A 20,390-nucleotide genomic window follows, 5' to 3' on the forward strand; every position below is an offset into this window, starting at 1 on the left:
GGGTTCTTTACCACAGCGCCACCTGGGAAGCCCCAAGGACCACTGTGCGTCTTTCCTCATCTTAACTGACTTTCAGTGAATACATGTAAAAGGGTTTGTTCCTATTAAATCGTTATAGTTGCCTGCAGAATCCCATGGACAGAGGAGCTTGGTGGGCTACAGTCCACAGGGTTGCAAAGAGTTGGACATGACTGAAGTGACTTAGCATGCACATGTGATAATACATAGCTTGAGGAATATTTTACATAATATCATTACTAATCCTAGATGACATATAATAAGCTCCAAATTTTATGGTCAATAAATTGCCTATGAATACTGCTTGTTATGGGGAATAAATTTAAGCTGCAAACTGCTCTAAGCAAGCCATTCAAAACATTTATTTGTAACAGGTGCAGAATCTACAGTAACCTGTTAACGACTGTAAAATCTGATGTAGCTCTACTGGGCCTTCAAACTCAGATGTGCATAAGAATCATCTGAGGTGCAGAAAAACACAGATTCTGTTATGGTTGCAGGGGGTGGGGGGATGGATAGAAAGGATAGTTAGGGAGTTTGGGATGGACATGTGCACACTGCTATATCTAAAATGGATAACCAACAAGCACCTACTGTACAGCACAGGGAATTCTGCTCCGTGTTATGTGGCAGCCTGGATGGGAGGGGGCTTTGGGGGAGAATGGATTCATGTATATGTATGGCTGAGTCCCTTTGCTGTCCACCTGTAACTATCGCAACATTATTAATTGACTACACCCCAACACAAAATAAAGTCTTTAAAAAATAAAAATACAGGTTCTGGGGCCACCCACAAAGAAATTGACTCAGTAGCTCTGAGGACATGGGAGAGGTAAACCCGGGAATGTGCATTTAAAACATCTCCTCCCCAGGTAAGGCGGTGTAGCTAGTTGGGAACTAACTAGTCCATTTTTCCTAAAGACCCTCCTCTGTTCCTTCCCAGGGCCACTCCCAACCCAGGTATCCTTTTCAGCACTGGCCTGGAGGCAGGTGTGTATCTAGGATCATGGAATGTTCTTCCAGATCTCCAACTCTTGGCTTGCCCACATGACAATCTAATCACTAACAAGGTAAATTCACAGAGATCCAGCAGGTTACCCACAGAGAATGCTCAGAGAAGTTCTAATACTGGACGCCTTCTGGCCAAAGAAAAAAATGCAGTGTCACATGCGTTCATTTTTTGATCCTCATTACTCTGCAGGGTGGGTCTTATTTGTACTTTACAGAGGGAGAAACTGAGGTTCAGAGAGGTTCAGGGTACTTGGCAAAGCTCACACAAGAAAAGTGGAGAATTATGAGCCATGCGTCAGGCTCCAAATTGGTGCTTACCTTGTCAAGAGCTTGGTTATGTTGCCAGGATATGTGGAGGTGGGTTAAGCACTTTACATCAAAAAATAAACCAATTACCTCTCAGAATTAATTTTCTGTACAAGAGGAGATTACCGTGTATTCACAGAACAGCAGCTACACAGGAAATGATTAAAATTCTAAGAAATGTCTCCCTCAGTCTCTAGCTTCAGGCCTTTTACAATGCTTCCATCTTATGGTTAGGTGTGAAAATAGAAAATTAAGTCCTGGTTTGCCTCCCATTTGTAAACCCTCTACCAGTGGCCCAAGGACATCCTGGCTTGGGTGAGGGGCATTGCAGGAACTGTCTCCCAACAGGATCACAAAAGTGATCTTCACAAACCTAAGGCTGGAATTTTCAAAGCTGATGTTTGCTCTGCTGATGGTTTTGCAGTTTTGATGGTCTGCTCAGACTCTATAACAAAATACCACATCATTTAGTTGCTGGTGAGAGACTCCTTCCTGATTCACAGAGAGCTATTTTCTCAGAGTCCTCACAGCAGACAGAGAGAGAGAGAGAGTTCTCTGTCCCTTCTTCTTATAAAGTCATTGATCTTATTGGATTAGGGCCCCACCCTTATGACCTCATCGAGCCTTATCTCCTGAAAGCTCTATATCCACATTGAGTTAGGGATTCAAAATACGAATTTTGCGGGGGATACAGTTCGGTTCGTAGCAGATGGATTCTGTAATTGTCTAGGAAAGCAACTTTGGAAAGATGCAAAAGGCAGCTTGTCCTAACTGAAGACAGAAAGTTCTGTCTGAGAAGGTACACTTCCAACCCTTAGGTGAAGGAATGGATGGTATACAGGGGCTTCCCCCATGGCTCAGCAGGTGAAGAAGCTTCCTCTGATGTAGGAGACACAGGTTTGATCCCTGGGTTGGAAAGATCCCCTTGAAGAAGGAATTCATAGGGCCTGGACTCCATCTCAGGGCTGTCTGTGCTGATCGTGCTTGGCCACCTCTCCAGTGGACTCTGAACTCTGCTTAGTGCCTGTGGGAACGACAATGGAAGGATAAGAACCCCTCCGGACGGGGGAACCTTGAAGATCATATCCAGGTTACTCATCACCTAAGAGAAAACAGACACTAATCACCCCTGCCTCCAGACACTATCTATCAGAATGTAAGCACAGGCTTATCGGTTATTAACTATTTGGAATGTAACTGCGGGCTTATTGATTATTGACTGTTTGAACACATAACACGTGAATGATGGGGTTATTGTAGTTGTATTTACCCTTCCTTTGTTTATGTAAGTCTCAAGGGAATTGGGGTAGTGGGTTTGGACATGTACACATCATATGCATGGGGTATAAAAGATTTTCACAAATGCTGGTCGGGGTCCTTGGCTAAGAGGAGACTCTGCCTTGGGCCCGCCGGCGTAATAAACTGCACTCCACTATCTGCATTGTCCTTCTGAGTGAGTTTGTTTCCCGGAAAGCGTGGCTATAACACCCTGGAGGAGGAAATGGCTACCCACTCCAGTGTTCTTGCCTGGGAAATCACATGGACAGAGGAGCCTGGAGGGCTACAGTCTGAAGGGTCAAAAAGGGTCGAACATGACTGAGTGACTAAGCATGCATGCACGGATGGTGTATCAGGAAGTCAACTTGTGGGGCTCCCAGCCCTTAGGCAGGAACCCTGAAACACGCCTGGGCTGCTGAATCCAGTTCCATAGTGTCCGAGGCAGAATTGTATGCAAATGTGTTTGAATGTGTACATTCCTCTGGGAGGTGTGCTCTAGCCACAATGGCTTTCCTGCTGGTTTTTGGACATTTGAGACAAGCTCTGGCCTTAGGGTTGTCTTAGGCTGGACTCCCTAGAAGCAGAGTCTGAGACTGCGCTTCTTGTGCCTGGCCATGTATTGAAATACTCTCACTCCAGGCAGCAGGACAGCCATTGAGGGAAGCAGGATAGACCAGGGGAAGAAGTTAGGTAGAACCTCGGTATGTAGAGAAGTCTATCTTCAGTCTGTTCTTGCGGTGCTCCAGAACACACACTGCATCTCAGAGCCAAGGACACCAGGCACCTGTGCCCCCTCCCATCGGCCAGTCACTGACCACCTCCCAGGCATCTCATGGAGGGGAGACGGCCCTGGTCAGCCAAGGGCAGTCCTCCAGGGAAGGGACAGCCTTCAGCTTAACACTCACTTCAACACAGGGTGGAATACACTGGCTGCCGCGAAGGACTAGGTGGGCTCCTGATGCACCTGCTACGAGCCTGCTCTCGCTGAGCCCTCTGCCTGGCTGCTCTTCCCCCAGATAACCTCTTAACTGATTCCCTCCCCTCCTTCAGGTCTTTACTGAAGCCTCACCTTCTCAATGAAGTCCACCATGCTGGCCATCCTGACCACGCTACTGATAGACAAACTGCGCCCCCACCCCTTACCATTGCCCATGCTCGACTCCACCCTCTCTTTTGGCCACAGCTCTCATCACCTTCAGATATACAGAACTTACTCCATTAGTATGTTCAGTTTTCACATCTCCCATTAGAACTCTTTAATGGCAGAAATTACTGCTCTAGCCTTAGCCCCTAGAGTAGTGTTTCGCATACATGAGGAACTTAATAAATGTTTGTTGAGTTCATTATTTAAGTCACAAAGGGACCCAGACCCAAAAAAGAAAAGAGGTCAAGACTCTAAAGAAAAGATAGTCTAAAAAGCACACCAGCCAATCCAGTAGGTCCTACAGGAGAGGTACCACCACCTCCATCTTTAGGTCCAAATGAATGCAAAGCAGCCATCACCTTGTCCTCTGTGGATCGCTCAGAGCTGTCTGCCCAAGACGGCTGCCACGGTGGAGTACTTACTAGACTACTGCATGTCCTTCTTAAATAGATTTGTCTAATTCTCCCTCAGAAGACCACCCTGATAATGATAACTTAGCAGAAATTTTCATCTAAAGATCCAGAAATGCTGTGCTGTGCTTTAGTCACTCAGTCTCATTTGACTCTTTGCAGCCTCCTCTGTCCACGGGATTCTCCAGGCAAGAATACTGCCGTGGGTTGCCGTGCCCTCCTCCAGGGGATCTTCCCAACCCAGGGATCAAACCCAGGTCTTTCGCATTGCAGGAGGATTCTTTGCCATCTGAGCCACCGGGGAAGCCCAAGAACACGGTGTGGGTACCTTATCCCTTCTCCAAGGAATCTTCCCAACCCAGGAATAGAACTGGGATCTCTTGCATTGTAGGTGGATTCTTTACCAGCTGAGCTCCCAGGGAAGCCCATAGAAATGCTAAGCTATGGAAACACTCAGATAAGACAACACCTCAAAAAAGTAAAATTCCAAGTGAGGAACTTTCACAGCTTCCTTAGAAGATGTTTGCTAATGTGCTCACTCTCTAGTTCAGCAACCACTTTGAGCACATCCTATCTGCCTTATAAAGAAAGGACCTTGGACAAATTGGGAAAAAAAAATCTTTTTAATCATCTCTTCCTGGTCTTCCCCCAAAGCAATTCACAGGAAATTGTCTATTTCTTGACTAGACAAAATGAGCAAAAGATTTAGATAGAGATTACCCTAAAGAGAATGAATCATGAATAAACAAATAGATGGGGAAATGTTCAATTTTACCAAATTAAAACAATAGTCAGGCACAATTGTCGTCTATCAAATAGCAAAGATTTTCTTTGTTAATTGTACTACCAAAACTGGCAAAGAAGTGATTCTACACAGGGATGGAAGTATAAAGTGGTAAAAAAAATATGGAAAGTTACATGGCCAGATGTATTTAGACTTCTCTGTTTTTATAACCCACTAGAGTCAGAACCTTAGTGGAACCCAATCCTACCAAAATGATCAGATATTCAAGGAGAGTAGAGCCTTTTGAAACCAGCCTGAGAGGGCCTTCCCTGGTGGTCCAATGGTTAAGACTTTGCCTTCCAGTGCAGGGGGTTTGACCCCTGGTCAGTGAGTTAAAATCCCACATACATCGAGGCCAAAAAAACAAAACATAAAGCGGAAGCATATTGCAACGAATTCAATAAAGACTTTATAAAAATGGTTCACATCAAAAATACATAAATAAATAAGCGAAACCAGCCATAAGTGTTTTCACCAGGACTAAAATACCAGCAAGAGAGAAGGAGAGAAGTAGCCTACTTGGGTAAAGTGCCGATAGATTCCTTCAAATTTTCTCTTGGTTTAACTTTCCGTTGCTAGGACACATTTTTTAAAAAACAAATCTGTCAATAAAAAGTGCTTCTGATCACAAGTGTGTTTTCAGGTCCCTAAGACATTTTATAAATCCCCAGATAATTGTGTGATGAAAGGTCATTTGCTCTGTCAAAAATAAATTCTATTAATTCAGGCTGAAATGTCACTTGCTTGCATTTTCTACATTTAACTTGACTCTGCCCATGAGTTGAATAATGGATCTGAACCCAGCATCAGAATATGCAAATCACTGCACCTGGGATACAGATGTCAAATACACAGAGACAGACTCCAGAAAACATCGTGTGTGTGTGTGTGTGTGTGTGTGCGTGCGTGTGTGTGTGTGTGTGTGTGTGTGTGCAGGCGCGCGCAAGGACAGCTTTTGTCACATTTACCCTGTGGCCCAGCAAATATACCACTGATACTTAGTTTCATAGTTGGATTTGCTGCTGTCATGTGGTCTTGACAGTTGCATCACATTTCCAACAGTCCCCAAAACTTCCCCTGCGTGTGACTCTTATTAACCTGGTGCCATGTTGATAACTTTTCCCAAAATTCAAAAATTCAGAATTCAAAACAGCCACTTAAAAAATTCTGAATTTTCTTAATATTTTCTCTTTGAACCTCACTCACTAAATATCAGCTGAAATTATAGAGGTTTTTTTTTTTTTAATCTCAGCCAGAATAGACTCAGCAACAATGGATATTTTATCTTTCAGTAAAGGCATTCATTTTTCGTTTGTTTTTAAGGAGTATCAGCCCATAAAACAAGTGCTCACCCACAATGGGATTTAAGTTTTTGTTTCTTAAATTTTAGCAGAAAAGCTGTTTGAAAGGTTGCTAACAGGTCCCAGTTTCTGGAGGTGGAACCTCTGTAGCAGAGGCATTCCCTGATTTTCTTTTCCTTTAAAAGATCTGCCCAGACTGCGTTTACTTTGGAAGAACTCAGAGAAATGGGCTATTTAGTTACCCAAAGGTAAAGCAAATTCATATCCATGGATCTTAGAGATGCTGTGACTTATGACAGACCGGAAGTGCAGGATTGCTGGGGAGGAGTCGAGAAGATCCCATTCGCCCCCTCCTTGCCCTGCACGAGATCTGCCTTCCTAGCCCTCATGTGAGAAGTCACCCTGGGGCCTGGCAGACAGCGTGGCAGCATGAGGAGCTGTCACCTCCCCAGTTATGAGCCCGGACCTGAGAACGGACACCGTGAGGCCGTCCTCTGCCTGCTAGGAGCCCCTACTCCAGACCCAGGAGCTAAAGCCACACTTGGTTCACTTCCCTAGATCCTGGCAAAGGCAGGACAGGAGGGAACTCCCCGCTTTGGGTCTCTGCCATAAAGCTATGTTTAAGGGGCTTTCCAGCTGTGAGGCTCTAGATTTCCATATTAGTCAAGGCTCTCTGCTTACAAGGAAGAGGAAAGAGCTACAGGTGGAGACGGGGCAGCGAGAGGCCAGGAAGTGCTGGTGACTCACAGGCTCCAGCGCGTGGCAGGGAGAGCAGGGCTCCTCCTTGACCCCAGTCTTCCCTGGACTTTTCCTCTGCCCGTGTTCCTTGCTCCTGTTCACAGTCAGCTCCCCTCTCATTCCTGGTCTCTCTGGCTTTGCCCTGGCTCTGCCTAGCTGCTCCAACCCTAAAGTCCTGCTCCCCACGCCTGGACCCCTGGAGAAGGAAGCTGGCCCATCTTGCGTCAAGTGTCCATGGTTGCTCCAAAGAGCAATGGGTCAGAAAGGTCCAGTCCTGTGATGGAAACTTAGGCCCCTAGACCCATGATGTTGTTAGAGGGAAAGAGAATGGACTTGTGGGGACAGGACCCCCAAAATGTCTATAGCAGGGCTGGCAGCGCCTTTCTTCTCCATCCCCCTGGTACTTGGGTTTCATCACCACCTCCTCTGCTTCCCTGAGAAGCACATGCCAAGGCAGGATTAGATGCACCAGATCTACTACACAGGGAGACGCCTGGGAGGAAAGCAGGGAGACGAGGGTCACCAGATGAGGCTGGGGGAGTTGTCAGACCACATGCGGGCCAGACCCCAGAGGAGCGAAAGTTACAAAGCAAGGCTCTCAGCCTGCAATGAGTTCTAGTGATGTTTCAGAAACACGGCCGGGGCATCTGTCTTCATCAGCTCTGGCTGCTTTAAGAAGACACCACAGCCCAAGGGGTTAAATACAGATATTTATTTTTCACAGGGTGGAGGCCACGGAGTCCAAGATCTAGGTGCCAGAAGTTTCTGTAGCCAAGGAAAGCCCTCTTTCTTAATCTGTCAGATGTCTTCCTATGGGGGCACTAATTCCATTCAGGGCCCTAATCCCATTCAGTGAGGCTCCACCCTCCTGACCTAATCACCTCCCAAAGGCCCCGCCTCGATTTCCCGGCCTTGCTCCATCATGTTTGAGCTTCCATCAGAAGCATATGTATTTATGTTAGTTGCTCAGTCATGTCCGATTCTTTGCAACCCCATGGACTATAGCCTGCCAGGCTCCTCTGTCCATGGAATTCTCTAGGCAAGAATACTGGAGTGGGTTGCCATTTCCTTCTCCAGGGGATCTTCCTGACCTAGGGATTGAACCCAGGTCTCCTGCTTTGCAGGCAGATTCTTTACCGTCTGAACCACCAGGGAAGCCCAAGGGAGGGAAGCCCAAGGGAGGGATGGCCAACACTCAGTCCCTTCTTTACTTTAAAAATGCAAAAACTCTCCTTAGTCTGAAGGCCACACAAAAGCAAGCGGACTGGATTTGAGCTACTGGCTGTATTTTGCTAACCCCTGGTTTAAATTACAAGTTAAAGATTTCTGTTTGCAGCTGAAATCCTCCTAACTTCCACAAGGGGTGAGTACTGCTGACATTAGGAATGCTGACTTCAGTCTGCTTGTCATTCTAATTCCCCTAGTAAATTAGTCCACCCACACTCAGACTTACCACATCTTATTTAAGTTCTTGCTTGAGTGAGACAATGAGTGGTTTTTCTTTTCCTCCTGTCCACTCCTCACACCTCCTGAAGCAGGAAACATTTAAGGTTTCGGTAACGGGTGTGGGGTAGGTGCAGGGTTTCCGTAACAGAATTCAAGACTTGAGAAGAGAAAGATGATCTTAAGCTTTTTTTGTTTGTTTGTTTTGGCCATGATGCCTGACACACGGGATCCTGGTTCTCTGACCAGGGATCAAACCTGTGCCCCCTGCAGGGCTCCTAACCACCAGATTCCTAACCACTAGACCACCAGGGAAGTCCCAACAAGCTTACAGTTTAATAAGGCACCAGAGAGCCACTAGCAGGAATCCAAGATCTGATTGTCTTCTAGATACATCCCTACCACTCCCCCTTCCCAACCAGAACAGAAAGGTCATTCATCCTTGCCTCCCTGGCTGGCCAGCTCCACTTTGCTTTCTCCTCATCTTCTCTGCCGGTTTTTAAAAATAGCTACACACTGACATTCTGGGAATGAGAGGAACATCTTTTTTTTTTTAACATTTGGTAACTAAAATAGGCTATTGGTTCTATGTTGTTAGTATTTCTTGAGGCATATATTTAATTTTCTTAAACTCCCTTTAAAACTTAATTTTATATTTTGATTTCAGGTTGCAAACATTAATATCTGCAGCAGCAAGTTCTCAGTTTTGCCAATTCTTTTAATGTCGTGTAACCAACTAACTTTGTCTATGAGTTTCAATGTGAAGTATGCATTTTACTTTATGTGTATTTAATCATGAAATTTAATTTTGCACACTTATTTGTAATTTTTTTTTAAACAAAGGGACTAATTTTGTTGGAAACAAACACACATACAAATATACACACACATCCCTAACTGGGATGCATCAGAGAATAGTTGACAAACATAGGACTTCCCAGGTGGCACTCGTGGTAAAGAACATGCCTGCCAATGCAGGAGATGCAAAAGACGCAGGTTCCATCCCTGGGTGAGGAAGAGATTTTATCATGTCTTCAAAGAGTAAAGAGGCAAACCAAGGGGGAACATTCCCAGAGACACACACCCTCTCTAGCCGTTGTCCCAGCTGGTTAGGTGTGCCAATTTGAATCCTCCAGCCACAATTTCAAACACTTGACTGTTAATGTATAGAAGGGATAACAAGGACTTTCTCTTAAAAAGTTAAACTTTACTATAATGCTTGTATTGGGGTATAGGGATAACACCCATGTCAGACAGTCATTTTTAAAATATGAAATCTACATGTCAATATATAAGGGAGTGGATGAGGAGAACGGCATGGGGTTTAGTCCATGGACACAGACAGTCTTTTTTTTTTTCTTTTATTAGTTGGAGGCTAATTACTTCACAACATTTCAGTGGGTTTTGTCATACATTGATATGAATCAGCCATAGATTTACACGTATTCCCCATCCCGATCCCCCCTCCCACCTCCCTCTCCACCCGACTCCTCTGGGTCTTCCCAGTGCACCAGGCCCGAGCACTTGTCTCATGCATCCCACCTGTTTCACCATAGATAATATACATGCTGTTCTTTCAAAACATCCCACCCTCACCTTCTCCCACAGAGTTCAAAAGTCTGTTCTGTACATCTGTGTCTCTTTTTCTGTTTTGCATATAGGGTTATCGTTACCATCTTTCTAAATTCCATATATATGTGTTAGTATGCTGTAACGTTCTTTATCTTTCTGGCTTACTTCACTCTGTATAATGGGCTCCAGTTTCATCCATCTCATTAGAACTGATTCAAATGAAAGAGAGTGTTTATAATGAAAATGTCCTGTGGTATTTACTTGTGTGTATGCAAACACAGTAACACTAAGAAAAGGGAGAACAGAAAAAGTCAAGGGGTAAAAATGTTGAGGACACATGCCTGAAGGGGACATGATAACCATCCAAAAAACATTTGGAGGAATCATCAGCATGTCTGAAAACCCATGTCAGCTGTATTCTTGGCTATCCTTGGTTCACTCTAGCAATCACTAGGTTTACTAGGCTACAATAAACAGGTTACACAGGAACATGGTTAACTTATCTTGTGTGTTAGCGTGCTAAGTTGCTTCAGCCGTGTCCGACTCCTTGCGACCCCATGGATAGCAGCCTGCCAGGCTCCTCTGTCCATGGGATTCTCCAGGCAGGAATCCTGGAGTGAGATGCCATTTCCTTCTCCATTAGTTGGCTTACTTTCACTTTAAGTGATCTACTTTTGAGAAGAGCTAAAAAGGAGTGGAAATAGAGAATAAAGATCAAGAGCCATATTTTTTTAAATCAGGAAATTATATTTTTAAAAAAGAAGAAAAGAGAAAAGAAGAACAGAAGAGAATCAAAACCCCTGGGCACTGCCTTCAGGCTGGCTCTTTTTCACTTTGTAAGTCCTTACATTCATAAATAATCACATTCAGATCCTCCTTCTTGCACAGTGAGCTCCTTAAGGTCAGGATCCAAGCCTGGACCATCTTTGTTTCCAGGCAGAGCTAACCCTATGCCTGACCCACACTAGGACTTGATTGTTTGACCATTTGCTGATTGAAAATTAAAGGAAAGCAAGAGGACCAAATGGGAAAGGACTGGAGTCAATAGGACCATCCTTGGAAGGTTGGACTTGAGTTCCTCAGAACCAGAGCATCATTTCACATTTATCTTACATCCATTCCAGACCGTCAGAATCCATTTTATAGATGACGCTCTCCAGAAAAGCATGCTGAATCCTTTAGACACTCAGTATTTACCAGAACAACAACAAAACACTCTTAAGATCCATAATTTATCTCTGGAATATTCAGACAAGCCACTTCCTCCTCCTTCCTATTACTCATCCTCCTCTAGCCATTCCCTCGGAACCCTGGGAACACACCTGCTCCTTGCCAGGTTACCTTCCCTTTTGGGCACTGATTTCATCATTTCAAATTATTCTTGGTTTTAAGTATTCTGGAGCCAAAATTGCAATGTCAGCAGACTCAGAGACTGCACAATGGAGTGCAGTAGTTCAGGCACAGAGGCTAGGGTCAAATTGCCTGCATTTGAACCCAGGCATGCCCAGGCTGGTGACTTAACTCCTGCATGCCTCAGATTCTTCGTATGTAAATAAGGCTAAAGATGCTAACAGTAGCCAATAACAATCTTACTGAGCATGATTGTTGAGAGGGTTAAAAGAATTACAATACATGAAATTTTCAGAAGAGTGCAAGGCCCATAATATTGTAGAAGGGTTCCTGCTTATTAGTTATCTCCCACAGAGCTGAAGAAATGATTTTATCAATAAATCTGTGTTCATTTCTGATTCTAGGAAAGACTCTGATGCTGGGAAAGATTGAGGGCAACAGGAGAAGGGGATGACAGAGGATGAGATGGTTGGATGGCATCACCGACTCCATGGACATGAGCTTGAGCAAACTCCGTGAGATAGTGAAGGACAGGGAAGCCTGGCGTGCTGCAGCCCATGGGGTCGCAAAGAGTTGGACATGACTTGGCAACTGAACAACCACAGTTTGTTTCTATAACTTTTCTTGTGTATTTAGTACATGTATGTTGTTCAGTCAAGAAGTCATATCCAACTCTTTGCAACCCCATACAAAGGACAGGCTTCCCTGTCCTTCACTATCTCCCGGAGTTTGCTCAAGCTCATGTCCATTGAGTCAGTGATGCCATCCAACCATCTCATCCTCTACCACCCCTCTGTACACTAATGCACAACAATTAGGAAATGCATATAAAATATAGAAAATACATACAACAGAACAACACCAGCAATGCTACCGCCCCAATTTTTTTTTATACTCCACTCATTGTTTAAACAACAGTTACTGAGTACTTAATCTATGAAAGGCTTCAGGGGAATTCCTTGGCAGTCCAATGGTTAGGATTCTGTGTTTTCACTGCCAAGGGTCCCAGTTTGATCCTTGGTGGGGGAGTTAAGATGCCACAAGCCACACCACAAGGCCAAGGTGAAAAAAAAAAAAAAAGAAAGGCTTTGCACTCTTACTGGAGATAAAGTGATGAACAAAGACAGACGCGGCTCTTGCCATGGAGGTTAGTCTGGTGGGTGGGGGGTAGGGGGAGACACGCCTTAATCAAGTAATGAATGATAAAATACATGTGAAGCCACAGTTGTGTTAAGTGCTAGACTGGAGAGGCACACGTGTCATGGGAAGATCTGACCTAGATGTGAAGGTCTGTTATTTGAAGGTTGTGAGGAAGAGACTACTGAGCTGAGAATGAACTCATAGGAATCAACTCAGAGAAGTCAGAAGGGAAGAGTTTGTCCAACAGAGGCACAGTAAATCCAAAGGTGATGCAGCAAGAGGGAGCAGGAGAGAGGAAGCACCACCACTGAGGCTGCAGCGCGCACTAGACTCGGCTGGTTAGGGAGAGGGCGGACCTGCAGAGCTTTATAACCTTAACTTAATCATTGTATTCTCTATTCATTCAACAAACGTTGCCTATGAGGATCCAGGGACATTTACATCAGTTAGATTTATATCATACACCATAAGTCCCCTACGTACAAACGAGTTCCATTCCAAGAGTGGGTTCGTGAGTCCAATTTGGTCGTCCAACAAAGTCAAAATAACACTACCAGCTACATAGTACTGTACTGTAATAGGCTTATAATACATTTCACACAAATAGTACTTAAAAAACAAGCACAAAAATAAAGAAAATAGTTTTAATCTTACAGTAACATAAAAAGCACGGTAGTACAGCACAACAGCTGGCATACAGGGGCTGGCACCGAGGGACCAGGCAAGAGGAGTTACTGACTAGAGGAGGGAAGATGGTAGAACTGAAGGATCACCAGCAACAGGAGACGGAGGGCAAGCTGCATTGTCATGACTGATGATGACAGAACACACATTCTCATCTTTGAAAGTTCGAAACGTGAAGGTTTGTATGTAGGGAACTTATTAATGCTTTTATTATAAACTTTTTTTGAACAATAAATATACAGTAATTTAACTCTCATTGGTGGAAATTAGGACTTCCCTGGTGGCTCAGGTGGTAAAACATCTGCCTACAATGCGGGAGACCTGGGTTCGATCCCTGGGTCAGGAAGATTCCCTGGAGAAGGAAATGGCAACCCACTCCAGCTCCTGCCTGGAAAATCCCATGGATGGAGGAGCATGGTAGGCTACAGTCCATGGGGTCCCAAAGAGTTGGACACAACTGAGCGACTTCACTTTCTTTCTTTCTTTCTGGTGGAAATACAGGTTTTTTCCCCCCAACTTTCCATTCTTATTAACAATGCTGATGGCTTCCTCTTTGTCGTCATTTGTCCAAGTATCTGTTGGATACATTTCTGTAAGCGGAATTGCTGTTCCTGCAAATTCGTTAATGTGTTTTAATCACAATCTTGTGTGTTGGGGGGGTTGGTGGAAATCAGCATACCCAGCTGTCTATAGAGCTGAGGCTAGGCTCTTCTGAGATTGGTACCACTATTACATGTAGAGGCATTTTTGGTGACTTTCAGAACCTGCTTCTTCATTTGCTTCAGTGTTAGGAAGTCCCTGCTATTTCTGATCCCCATGGATTTTTCCCACACATCCAGATCACTCAGTACTGGCTGCCAATGAAATATCTTTGTGGCTCTAGAAGCTTAACTGCCCTACTCCTGAGCGCCACAGGAGATCAAAGGCTTTCTCATTTGCTTGTGAAGGATCTTCCTCTGAACTTTAGACAGAGAAAGAAAAGGCAGTTTCTGACATTCCTTTCTTCTCCTCTGCCTCCTACTTCGTCCAGTTCCAGTTCCAGGTAATAAATTCACTGACTTGTTAAAGGCAGATGGAGCTCAGGTGATTCTACTACAGACTAGGTTTTCCATTCTACTTAGTTGACACGTGCCATTTTCTCCCAAGACTTCCATCTCCCATTTTTGTCTACCGGCAAACTGTCCTTTTTTTTTTTCTTTCTTTCAAAATCCTGTTTGTATCCCCACCCTTAAAATACCTTCTAAGGACCCACTTACTTTTAGGTAGTAGACAATTTCTAGGTTTCTAACGATTCACGTAGCTAATATATTCACATTTTCTTTACCTGTTCTTTGCAATCTATTTCTTCATTGCAAAATAAAAAGTCTTTTCTAAGACTAATGGGATGCTCTTGCTAAAGCAACCAAACTTTGATTAAGACTTAGAAGGAAACGGAGCATCTAGGTAAAGTTAAGCTTACCACGCATAAGCACAGTGTGATTTGCATTATATAGGTATTATTTTAACCCTCACGGCAATCCTGTGAAGTAGGTACCATTCCTTCCCCATTTAGAGGCCCTCCCCGTTTCACCTGGGCTTCCCACGTGGCTCTAGTGGTAAAGAACCCGCCTGCCAATGCAGCAGATGTAAGAGATGCAGGTTTGATCCCTGGGTTTGGAAGATGCCCTGGAGGAGGAAATGGCAACCCACTCCAGTATTCTTGCCTGGAGAATCCCATGGACAGAGGAGCCTGGTGGGCCATAGTCCATGGGGTCGCAGAGACTGGAACACAACTGAAGCGATTTAAAGCGCGCGCAATTTTACAGATTAGGAAGCTGAGGCTTAGGAAGGTTGTCACATATCCTTGATCACACAGTTACCATATGGGGAGTTTACTTCTACTCAGTAAACTGACCTGAAGAAAACAGAGGTAGGCTAGAAAAGGAAGTATAAAACGCGGAAAAGCAAGCAAAGGGGACAGCAAGTGAGCGGAAGCTGCCCTTTCACCGTTTCCTTCCCCAACTTACGGACCAAGCCTCCAACGTAGCCCGCACGCCTCCCAGCGGCCACATCTCTACCAATGGCACTTCCGGTATCGGGATGATGTCATCACCCAGCGCCGCAAGTCGGCGCCGGACGCCGGCTTGCGCGTGGCGCGAGACGTAGGATGAGAAGGCGGGCTTTCCGGCTCGATTCAAAGCCATTTCCGCCAGGAGCCGGAAGTCCGTCCTGGATGGCTTTGGGGGCGGCCTCTGCGTGGAGCTGATCGCAGGGGCCACTGGCCTTCCCGCTCCCTCTGGTTCCCTCATGGTGCGGGCCGCGGCCGCCAGTCTGCGCTCGGATCGGCGGCGCTGAGGCGCCGGGGCAGCACGCGACATGTCGTCGGGCCTCCGCACCGCCGTCTTCCCGCGTTGGAAGCGCCACATCTCAGAGGAGCTGAGACGCCGGGACCGGCTGCAGAGGCAAGCGTTCGAGGAGATTATCCTGCAATGTGAGCGGCGGGCGGGCCCGGAGGGCGGGCGGGCCCAGGGGGCGGGCGGGCGGACCCCTCCGAGGCATGCGGGGCCGCCAGCAGGAACCCCAGGCCGGGCCCCGGCGCCTCTCGCGCGTCTCACTGCCGCCCCGGGTTCCCAACGCCTGGCGCAGCCCCATGCCTTTTTGTATCTTTTCCTCTTTTCCGTTTATCCTTGAGTGTGACTGTGGAGGGTTTCTCTGCAAGCCTTGGATTTTCTTCATGGGCAGGCGCCGTACACGTTTGTATGTGTAAATCCCAGCTGCTCCGTACCCAATGCTTGTGTAATTAAATAGGTAGCTTCCAGAAACGGGCTGTTTTGGGCATCGTGTTACTGCAATGGGCACTGACTTGAAGCATTAACTCGCGGCATTAGCGTAGTGCTCTGAGTATCACGAAATGTTTGCCTTGCATTTCTCAAGACCTGTCCTTACACTCCGCCTTCGTGTTCTTTGTGACACATCTTGAGTCTTAACTCACTTTTTAGTCGGGACATCGTAGGCTTTACTGTTACTGAAAACTTGGATATGAAAGAAGTGGGCCACACCCACCGCCGCTGCAGCAATTTGAGTACAAAAATGTTTGTGCCCTTCAGTTCAGTTCAGTCGCTCAGTCACATCCGACTCTTTGTAACCCCATGGATTGCAGCAGGCCAGGCTTCCCTGTCCATCCCCATCTCCCGGAGCTTGCTCAAACTCATGTCCATCGAGTCGGTGGTGCCATCCGACCATCTCATCCTCTGTCGTCCCCTTTTTCTCCCGCTTTCAATCTTTCCCAGCATCAGGGTCTTTTCCAGTGAGTCAGTTCTTCGCATCAGGTGGCCAGAGTATTGGAGTTTCAGCTTCAGCATCAGTCCTTCCAATGACTATTCAAGACTGATTTCCTTTAGGATGGACTGGTTGGATTTGTGCCCTTAGATGCCTTCTAATGAGCATTTCCTTACCTCGCCCCCCATTTTACCCTAACTGATGACACATTTGGGGGAAGAAACCGGCACTGTTGGAACCTCTGGTTCCAGGTCTGCCCCTTGAAGTATGCCTTTAGGTCTCAAATTCTGTTGATTATGAGATTCAATGTAATAGTAGTTAATACTCTTCATTGAATTCTGATCATGCTAAATTTGTGGTTCCTACACGTACTGCAGGTTAGAATTAGATGGGGATCTTTTCAAAAATTACAAAGTCCACGCCATACCCCAGACCAACTACACCACAGGAATGCAGTGGGACATGGGGGTCAGTATTTCTTGGTGCTCCCCAAGTAAATCTGATGTATAGACAAGCTTTTGTGCTGCAGTATTTGGCATGTATTGTTTCACTTTCTTTCTGAAAATTCCTGAAACAGGTCCTGTTGCCCTTTATACAAATGAGGAATCTGAGACCAAGAGAGGTTAGGTAATTTCTCCGGGAAGCACAGCAGAGTAGATAGGGTCTAGATTTGGACCCAGACTTGATGGCTCCTAACTTTTTTGCATTTTTGCTTTTCTCACTGGGTTCCCCAAGAAATGGTCCTAGCTGAGCTCATCCTCTTAACTAAAATGGAAGAAAAGGGAGATGATGGGTGTGCCACTGTTGCACTAATTCTTTACACTCTTAAGAGACTGGCAGCCTGGTGCTATTTCAGAAAGCCGGAAGCACAGGAGACTCCTTATTCAAACATGACTCCTCATGGGTTACATAAATTCAGGTGAGTAGGTATTTCATCACATGCTTATTCTTTAAAAGCTGTCACATCGAGTTGGCCGTCTGACCACAGTCCCCTTACCAGCCTCACTTACCTGCATCTATAAAATCGGGGTGAAGCTTGCCTTGCCTGCTTCATAAATACAGTGCTGGGCAAGTGCTTTAAATGCCATCTCCGTAATTGTCTATGAATGGAAGGTGCTTGCTTGTCATCGCATTGACACAATTGAATGTTTTTCTGCACTTTGAAAATGGACATCTTGAAGGGAGTGGAGGATGTCAAAGGCTAGTCAGAAAGACAGGTCGGTCCTGTCTTTAGAGGGAACATGTCTTCAAACAGCCTAGTGAGGAGTACAAGCCCGGGGCGGGGGAGCAGTTGGAGAGGAGACGGGGTGAGGAGCAATAGGACGTGGCTACCCTGGCCTGTGCAGATCTCCAGTTTAGGCAGGGGTTGATGTTTGGGAGATCACCTCTGGTTTGACTATGAAACGGTCCCACTCTTCATTGCCCTGCTTCTCAAAGAGGGGGACAGAGTTTGCTGTCAGTCCTGCCTCTGGGCCTGAAGAGGAAGATGAGAAGAGGCCCTGGGGACTGCAGGCGGCTCCCCTCCCTCTCCATCCTTCTCTTGAGTGAGAGGAGCTTTTAGGAAGGATCCCTCTTGAATACCTCCTGTCCTTTGAAAGACCCACTATCACCAGGCATCCATCTGTAACATTTTTGAAGATCTTTATCAAGACCCTTTGACACAGGTGAACATTCAAGGTTGGAATCCCTTTCCTCTTCTGAGCTAGTTTATTAAATTAATATAGATGAAGACAGTGTTTCTGTTTCTGCTCAGGCTTTCCATCTTCAGAGATGAAAAAAATGGGGCTCCACTCTAAGAGGAAAGACTAGCCCTTCTAACAGGAATGGTCACTGGCGTAAACCCTGTCGCGTTTTTGTCATGAAGCAGCTGTCATCTCAGACGTGTGGGGTTAGTGAAGGCCCACATCAGATGTGGGTTTTCTGTAAGTTTCCCAGGGCCACTTTTCTTCTTCTGCTCCGTGCACCCGTTCCACTTCTGATCTCACTGGCCCCCTGGGTGCCTGTCATTTCTAGCCCTGACTTGACTTTTGACTTCCTTATTGTGTTCCCGTCACATTTATTATGGTTCTAGAACTCTCTTTTTTGAACTCTCTGTGCCTGTATTCTTCAGCATGGTAGGATCTTGTACCTAGTTGGTCAGGCAGGGAACCTCAGGATAACCTTTGACTTCTTACTCATTACTATCTGTTAATGTCACTTGTTGAGTCGCTAAGTCATGTCCGACTCTTTGCAACCCACAGACTACAGCACACCAGACTTCCCTGTCCTTCAGTATCTCCTGGAGTTTGCTCAAGTTCATATCCATTGAGTCGGTGATGCTATCCAACCATCTCATCCTCTGCCGCTCCCTTCTCCTTTTGCCGTCAATCTTTGCCAGCATCGGGGTCTTTTCCAGTGAGTTGGCTCTTCGCATCACGTGGCCAAAGGATTGGAGCATCAGCATCAGTCCTTCCAGTGACTGCTTGCTTTTAAAGTCTGTTGTTTCACCATTGCCAGTAAGAAGAGGTCTGAATTTTCCCATCCTGCCCTCTCATGTGTTGGAGTGACTTTTATTTCTAGCCACTTACTAGGCAGCTCTAAACCTTTTGCCTGGATTGTCTGTCTTCTTCACATGTGAAACCATCTGAGAAAATGAATAAAAGCTCACTTTTTCTCTTCCTTTTTATACTTGACCTCCACCCCTCCCCACCCATGTATGTTTTACTCCTTGTGGTCAGGGACTCTGGTTTGTATTTGTATCCCTAGTGCTCTGATCTGAATTTAAGGCAGTTTTCCTCTTTTACTTAGTGGTGCATAGCACTTCATTTTTCCATTGTGTTTTGGTATATTGTTTGTTTCTTCTTCCCCAGGTAGGAAGCTGTGGGAGTAGAAAGAATGGAGAGGGGATGTTTTTGGGGGGAGTTTTCAGATTCCTTTGTCTGGCTGCCTATGCTTAGGCCAGGAAGCATCTAAGGAGTGTATGTTCTTGGAGTTTGGACAGCTGCTACAGTTGGTGACAAAGTGCAGTATACCTAGTACTTTGATACCTCATAAAAGTGAAACCAGCCCCATCATCTTCTGATTATTTTTTTTGGTCCAGATCTTTATGAGACATTAAGTAGTAATTAAGTGTACATAGGTTATATTAACCTTTTTTTTCTTTGATAGATAACAAGTTGCTGGAAAAGTCAGATCTTCATTCAGTGCTGGCCCATAAGCTACAAGCCGAAAAGCATGACGTACCAAACAGACATGAGATAAGGTATTTGGAAACTATCCTCTGTTATTTATGTCCCCCTTTTAATTGAAATTTGTCTCAGTTCAATTGTCACTTCTCCACTTTTGAAGCAAACCAAGTACTGTGTTTGTGCTCCAGTTTTGTTTGGGCCTCCCTTGTGGCTCAGCTGGTAAAGAATCCGCCTGCAATGCAGGAGACCAGGGTTCGATCCCTGGGTTGGAAAGATTCCCTGGAGAAGGGAAAGGCTACCCACTCCAGTATTCTGGCCTGGAGAATTCCATGAACTGTATAGTCCATGGGGTCACAAAGAGTCAGAGCAACTTTCAGTTTACAGTTTTTAGGTTTTGTCAGTTCCTTTCAAATCAAAGCTTCTGAAGCCACATAGCTAAAATCTTTTTTTTTGAAGGCATGTAGGTACTTCCCCACTAGAAGGCTCATCATCAGTATGATGTGAGCTTGAGAAACTGCTTCAGACGAGTGGCCAGGCCAGCTTCTCTAGCCTACAAAGCCTCACTTTTTCTAAATAATAAGGTATAAGCACTCTTGAACAGATTTACATAGATCTTGCTGGTACAGGATTCAAAGGCCTGTAAACATAAGCAGTACAGGTCTGTTTAATCTTTTTTAGTTCAGTGTGTTGCAGCATATTTTAGTATGTGGTCACACCAGTGAGTTTCAAAAAGCTTTCTTTTTTTTTTTAAAGAAAGACTAGGGGAAAACCTGCATTTTAATAGGA

The 20,390-nt window shown here is 45.4% G+C and overlaps 1 protein-coding gene across 4 annotated transcripts in view; it reads left to right on the top strand.

The window, feature by feature from the left end:
* The first annotated feature begins 15,362 nt into the window (after positions 1-15,362).
* The window catches only part of ATG16L1 (autophagy related 16 like 1), a 42,972-nt gene continuing 37,944 nt past the window's right edge, over positions 15,363-20,390 (top strand). For all 4 annotated transcript variants that reach the window (XM_043462017.1, XM_043462018.1, XM_043462019.1 and 1 more), the window contains exons 1-2: positions 15,363-15,649; positions 19,585-19,678. In XM_043462017.1, the coding sequence (XP_043317952.1) occupies positions 15,535-15,649; positions 19,585-19,678 (209 nt within the window). In that variant the 5' untranslated portion in view covers positions 15,363-15,534. The remainder of the gene's footprint in view (positions 15,650-19,584; positions 19,679-20,390) is intronic.

This window comes from Cervus canadensis, chromosome 2 (genome assembly GCF_019320065.1).
Source record: "Cervus canadensis isolate Bull #8, Minnesota chromosome 2, ASM1932006v1, whole genome shotgun sequence".
Lineage (NCBI taxonomy): Eukaryota > Metazoa > Chordata > Mammalia > Artiodactyla > Cervidae > Cervus > Cervus canadensis.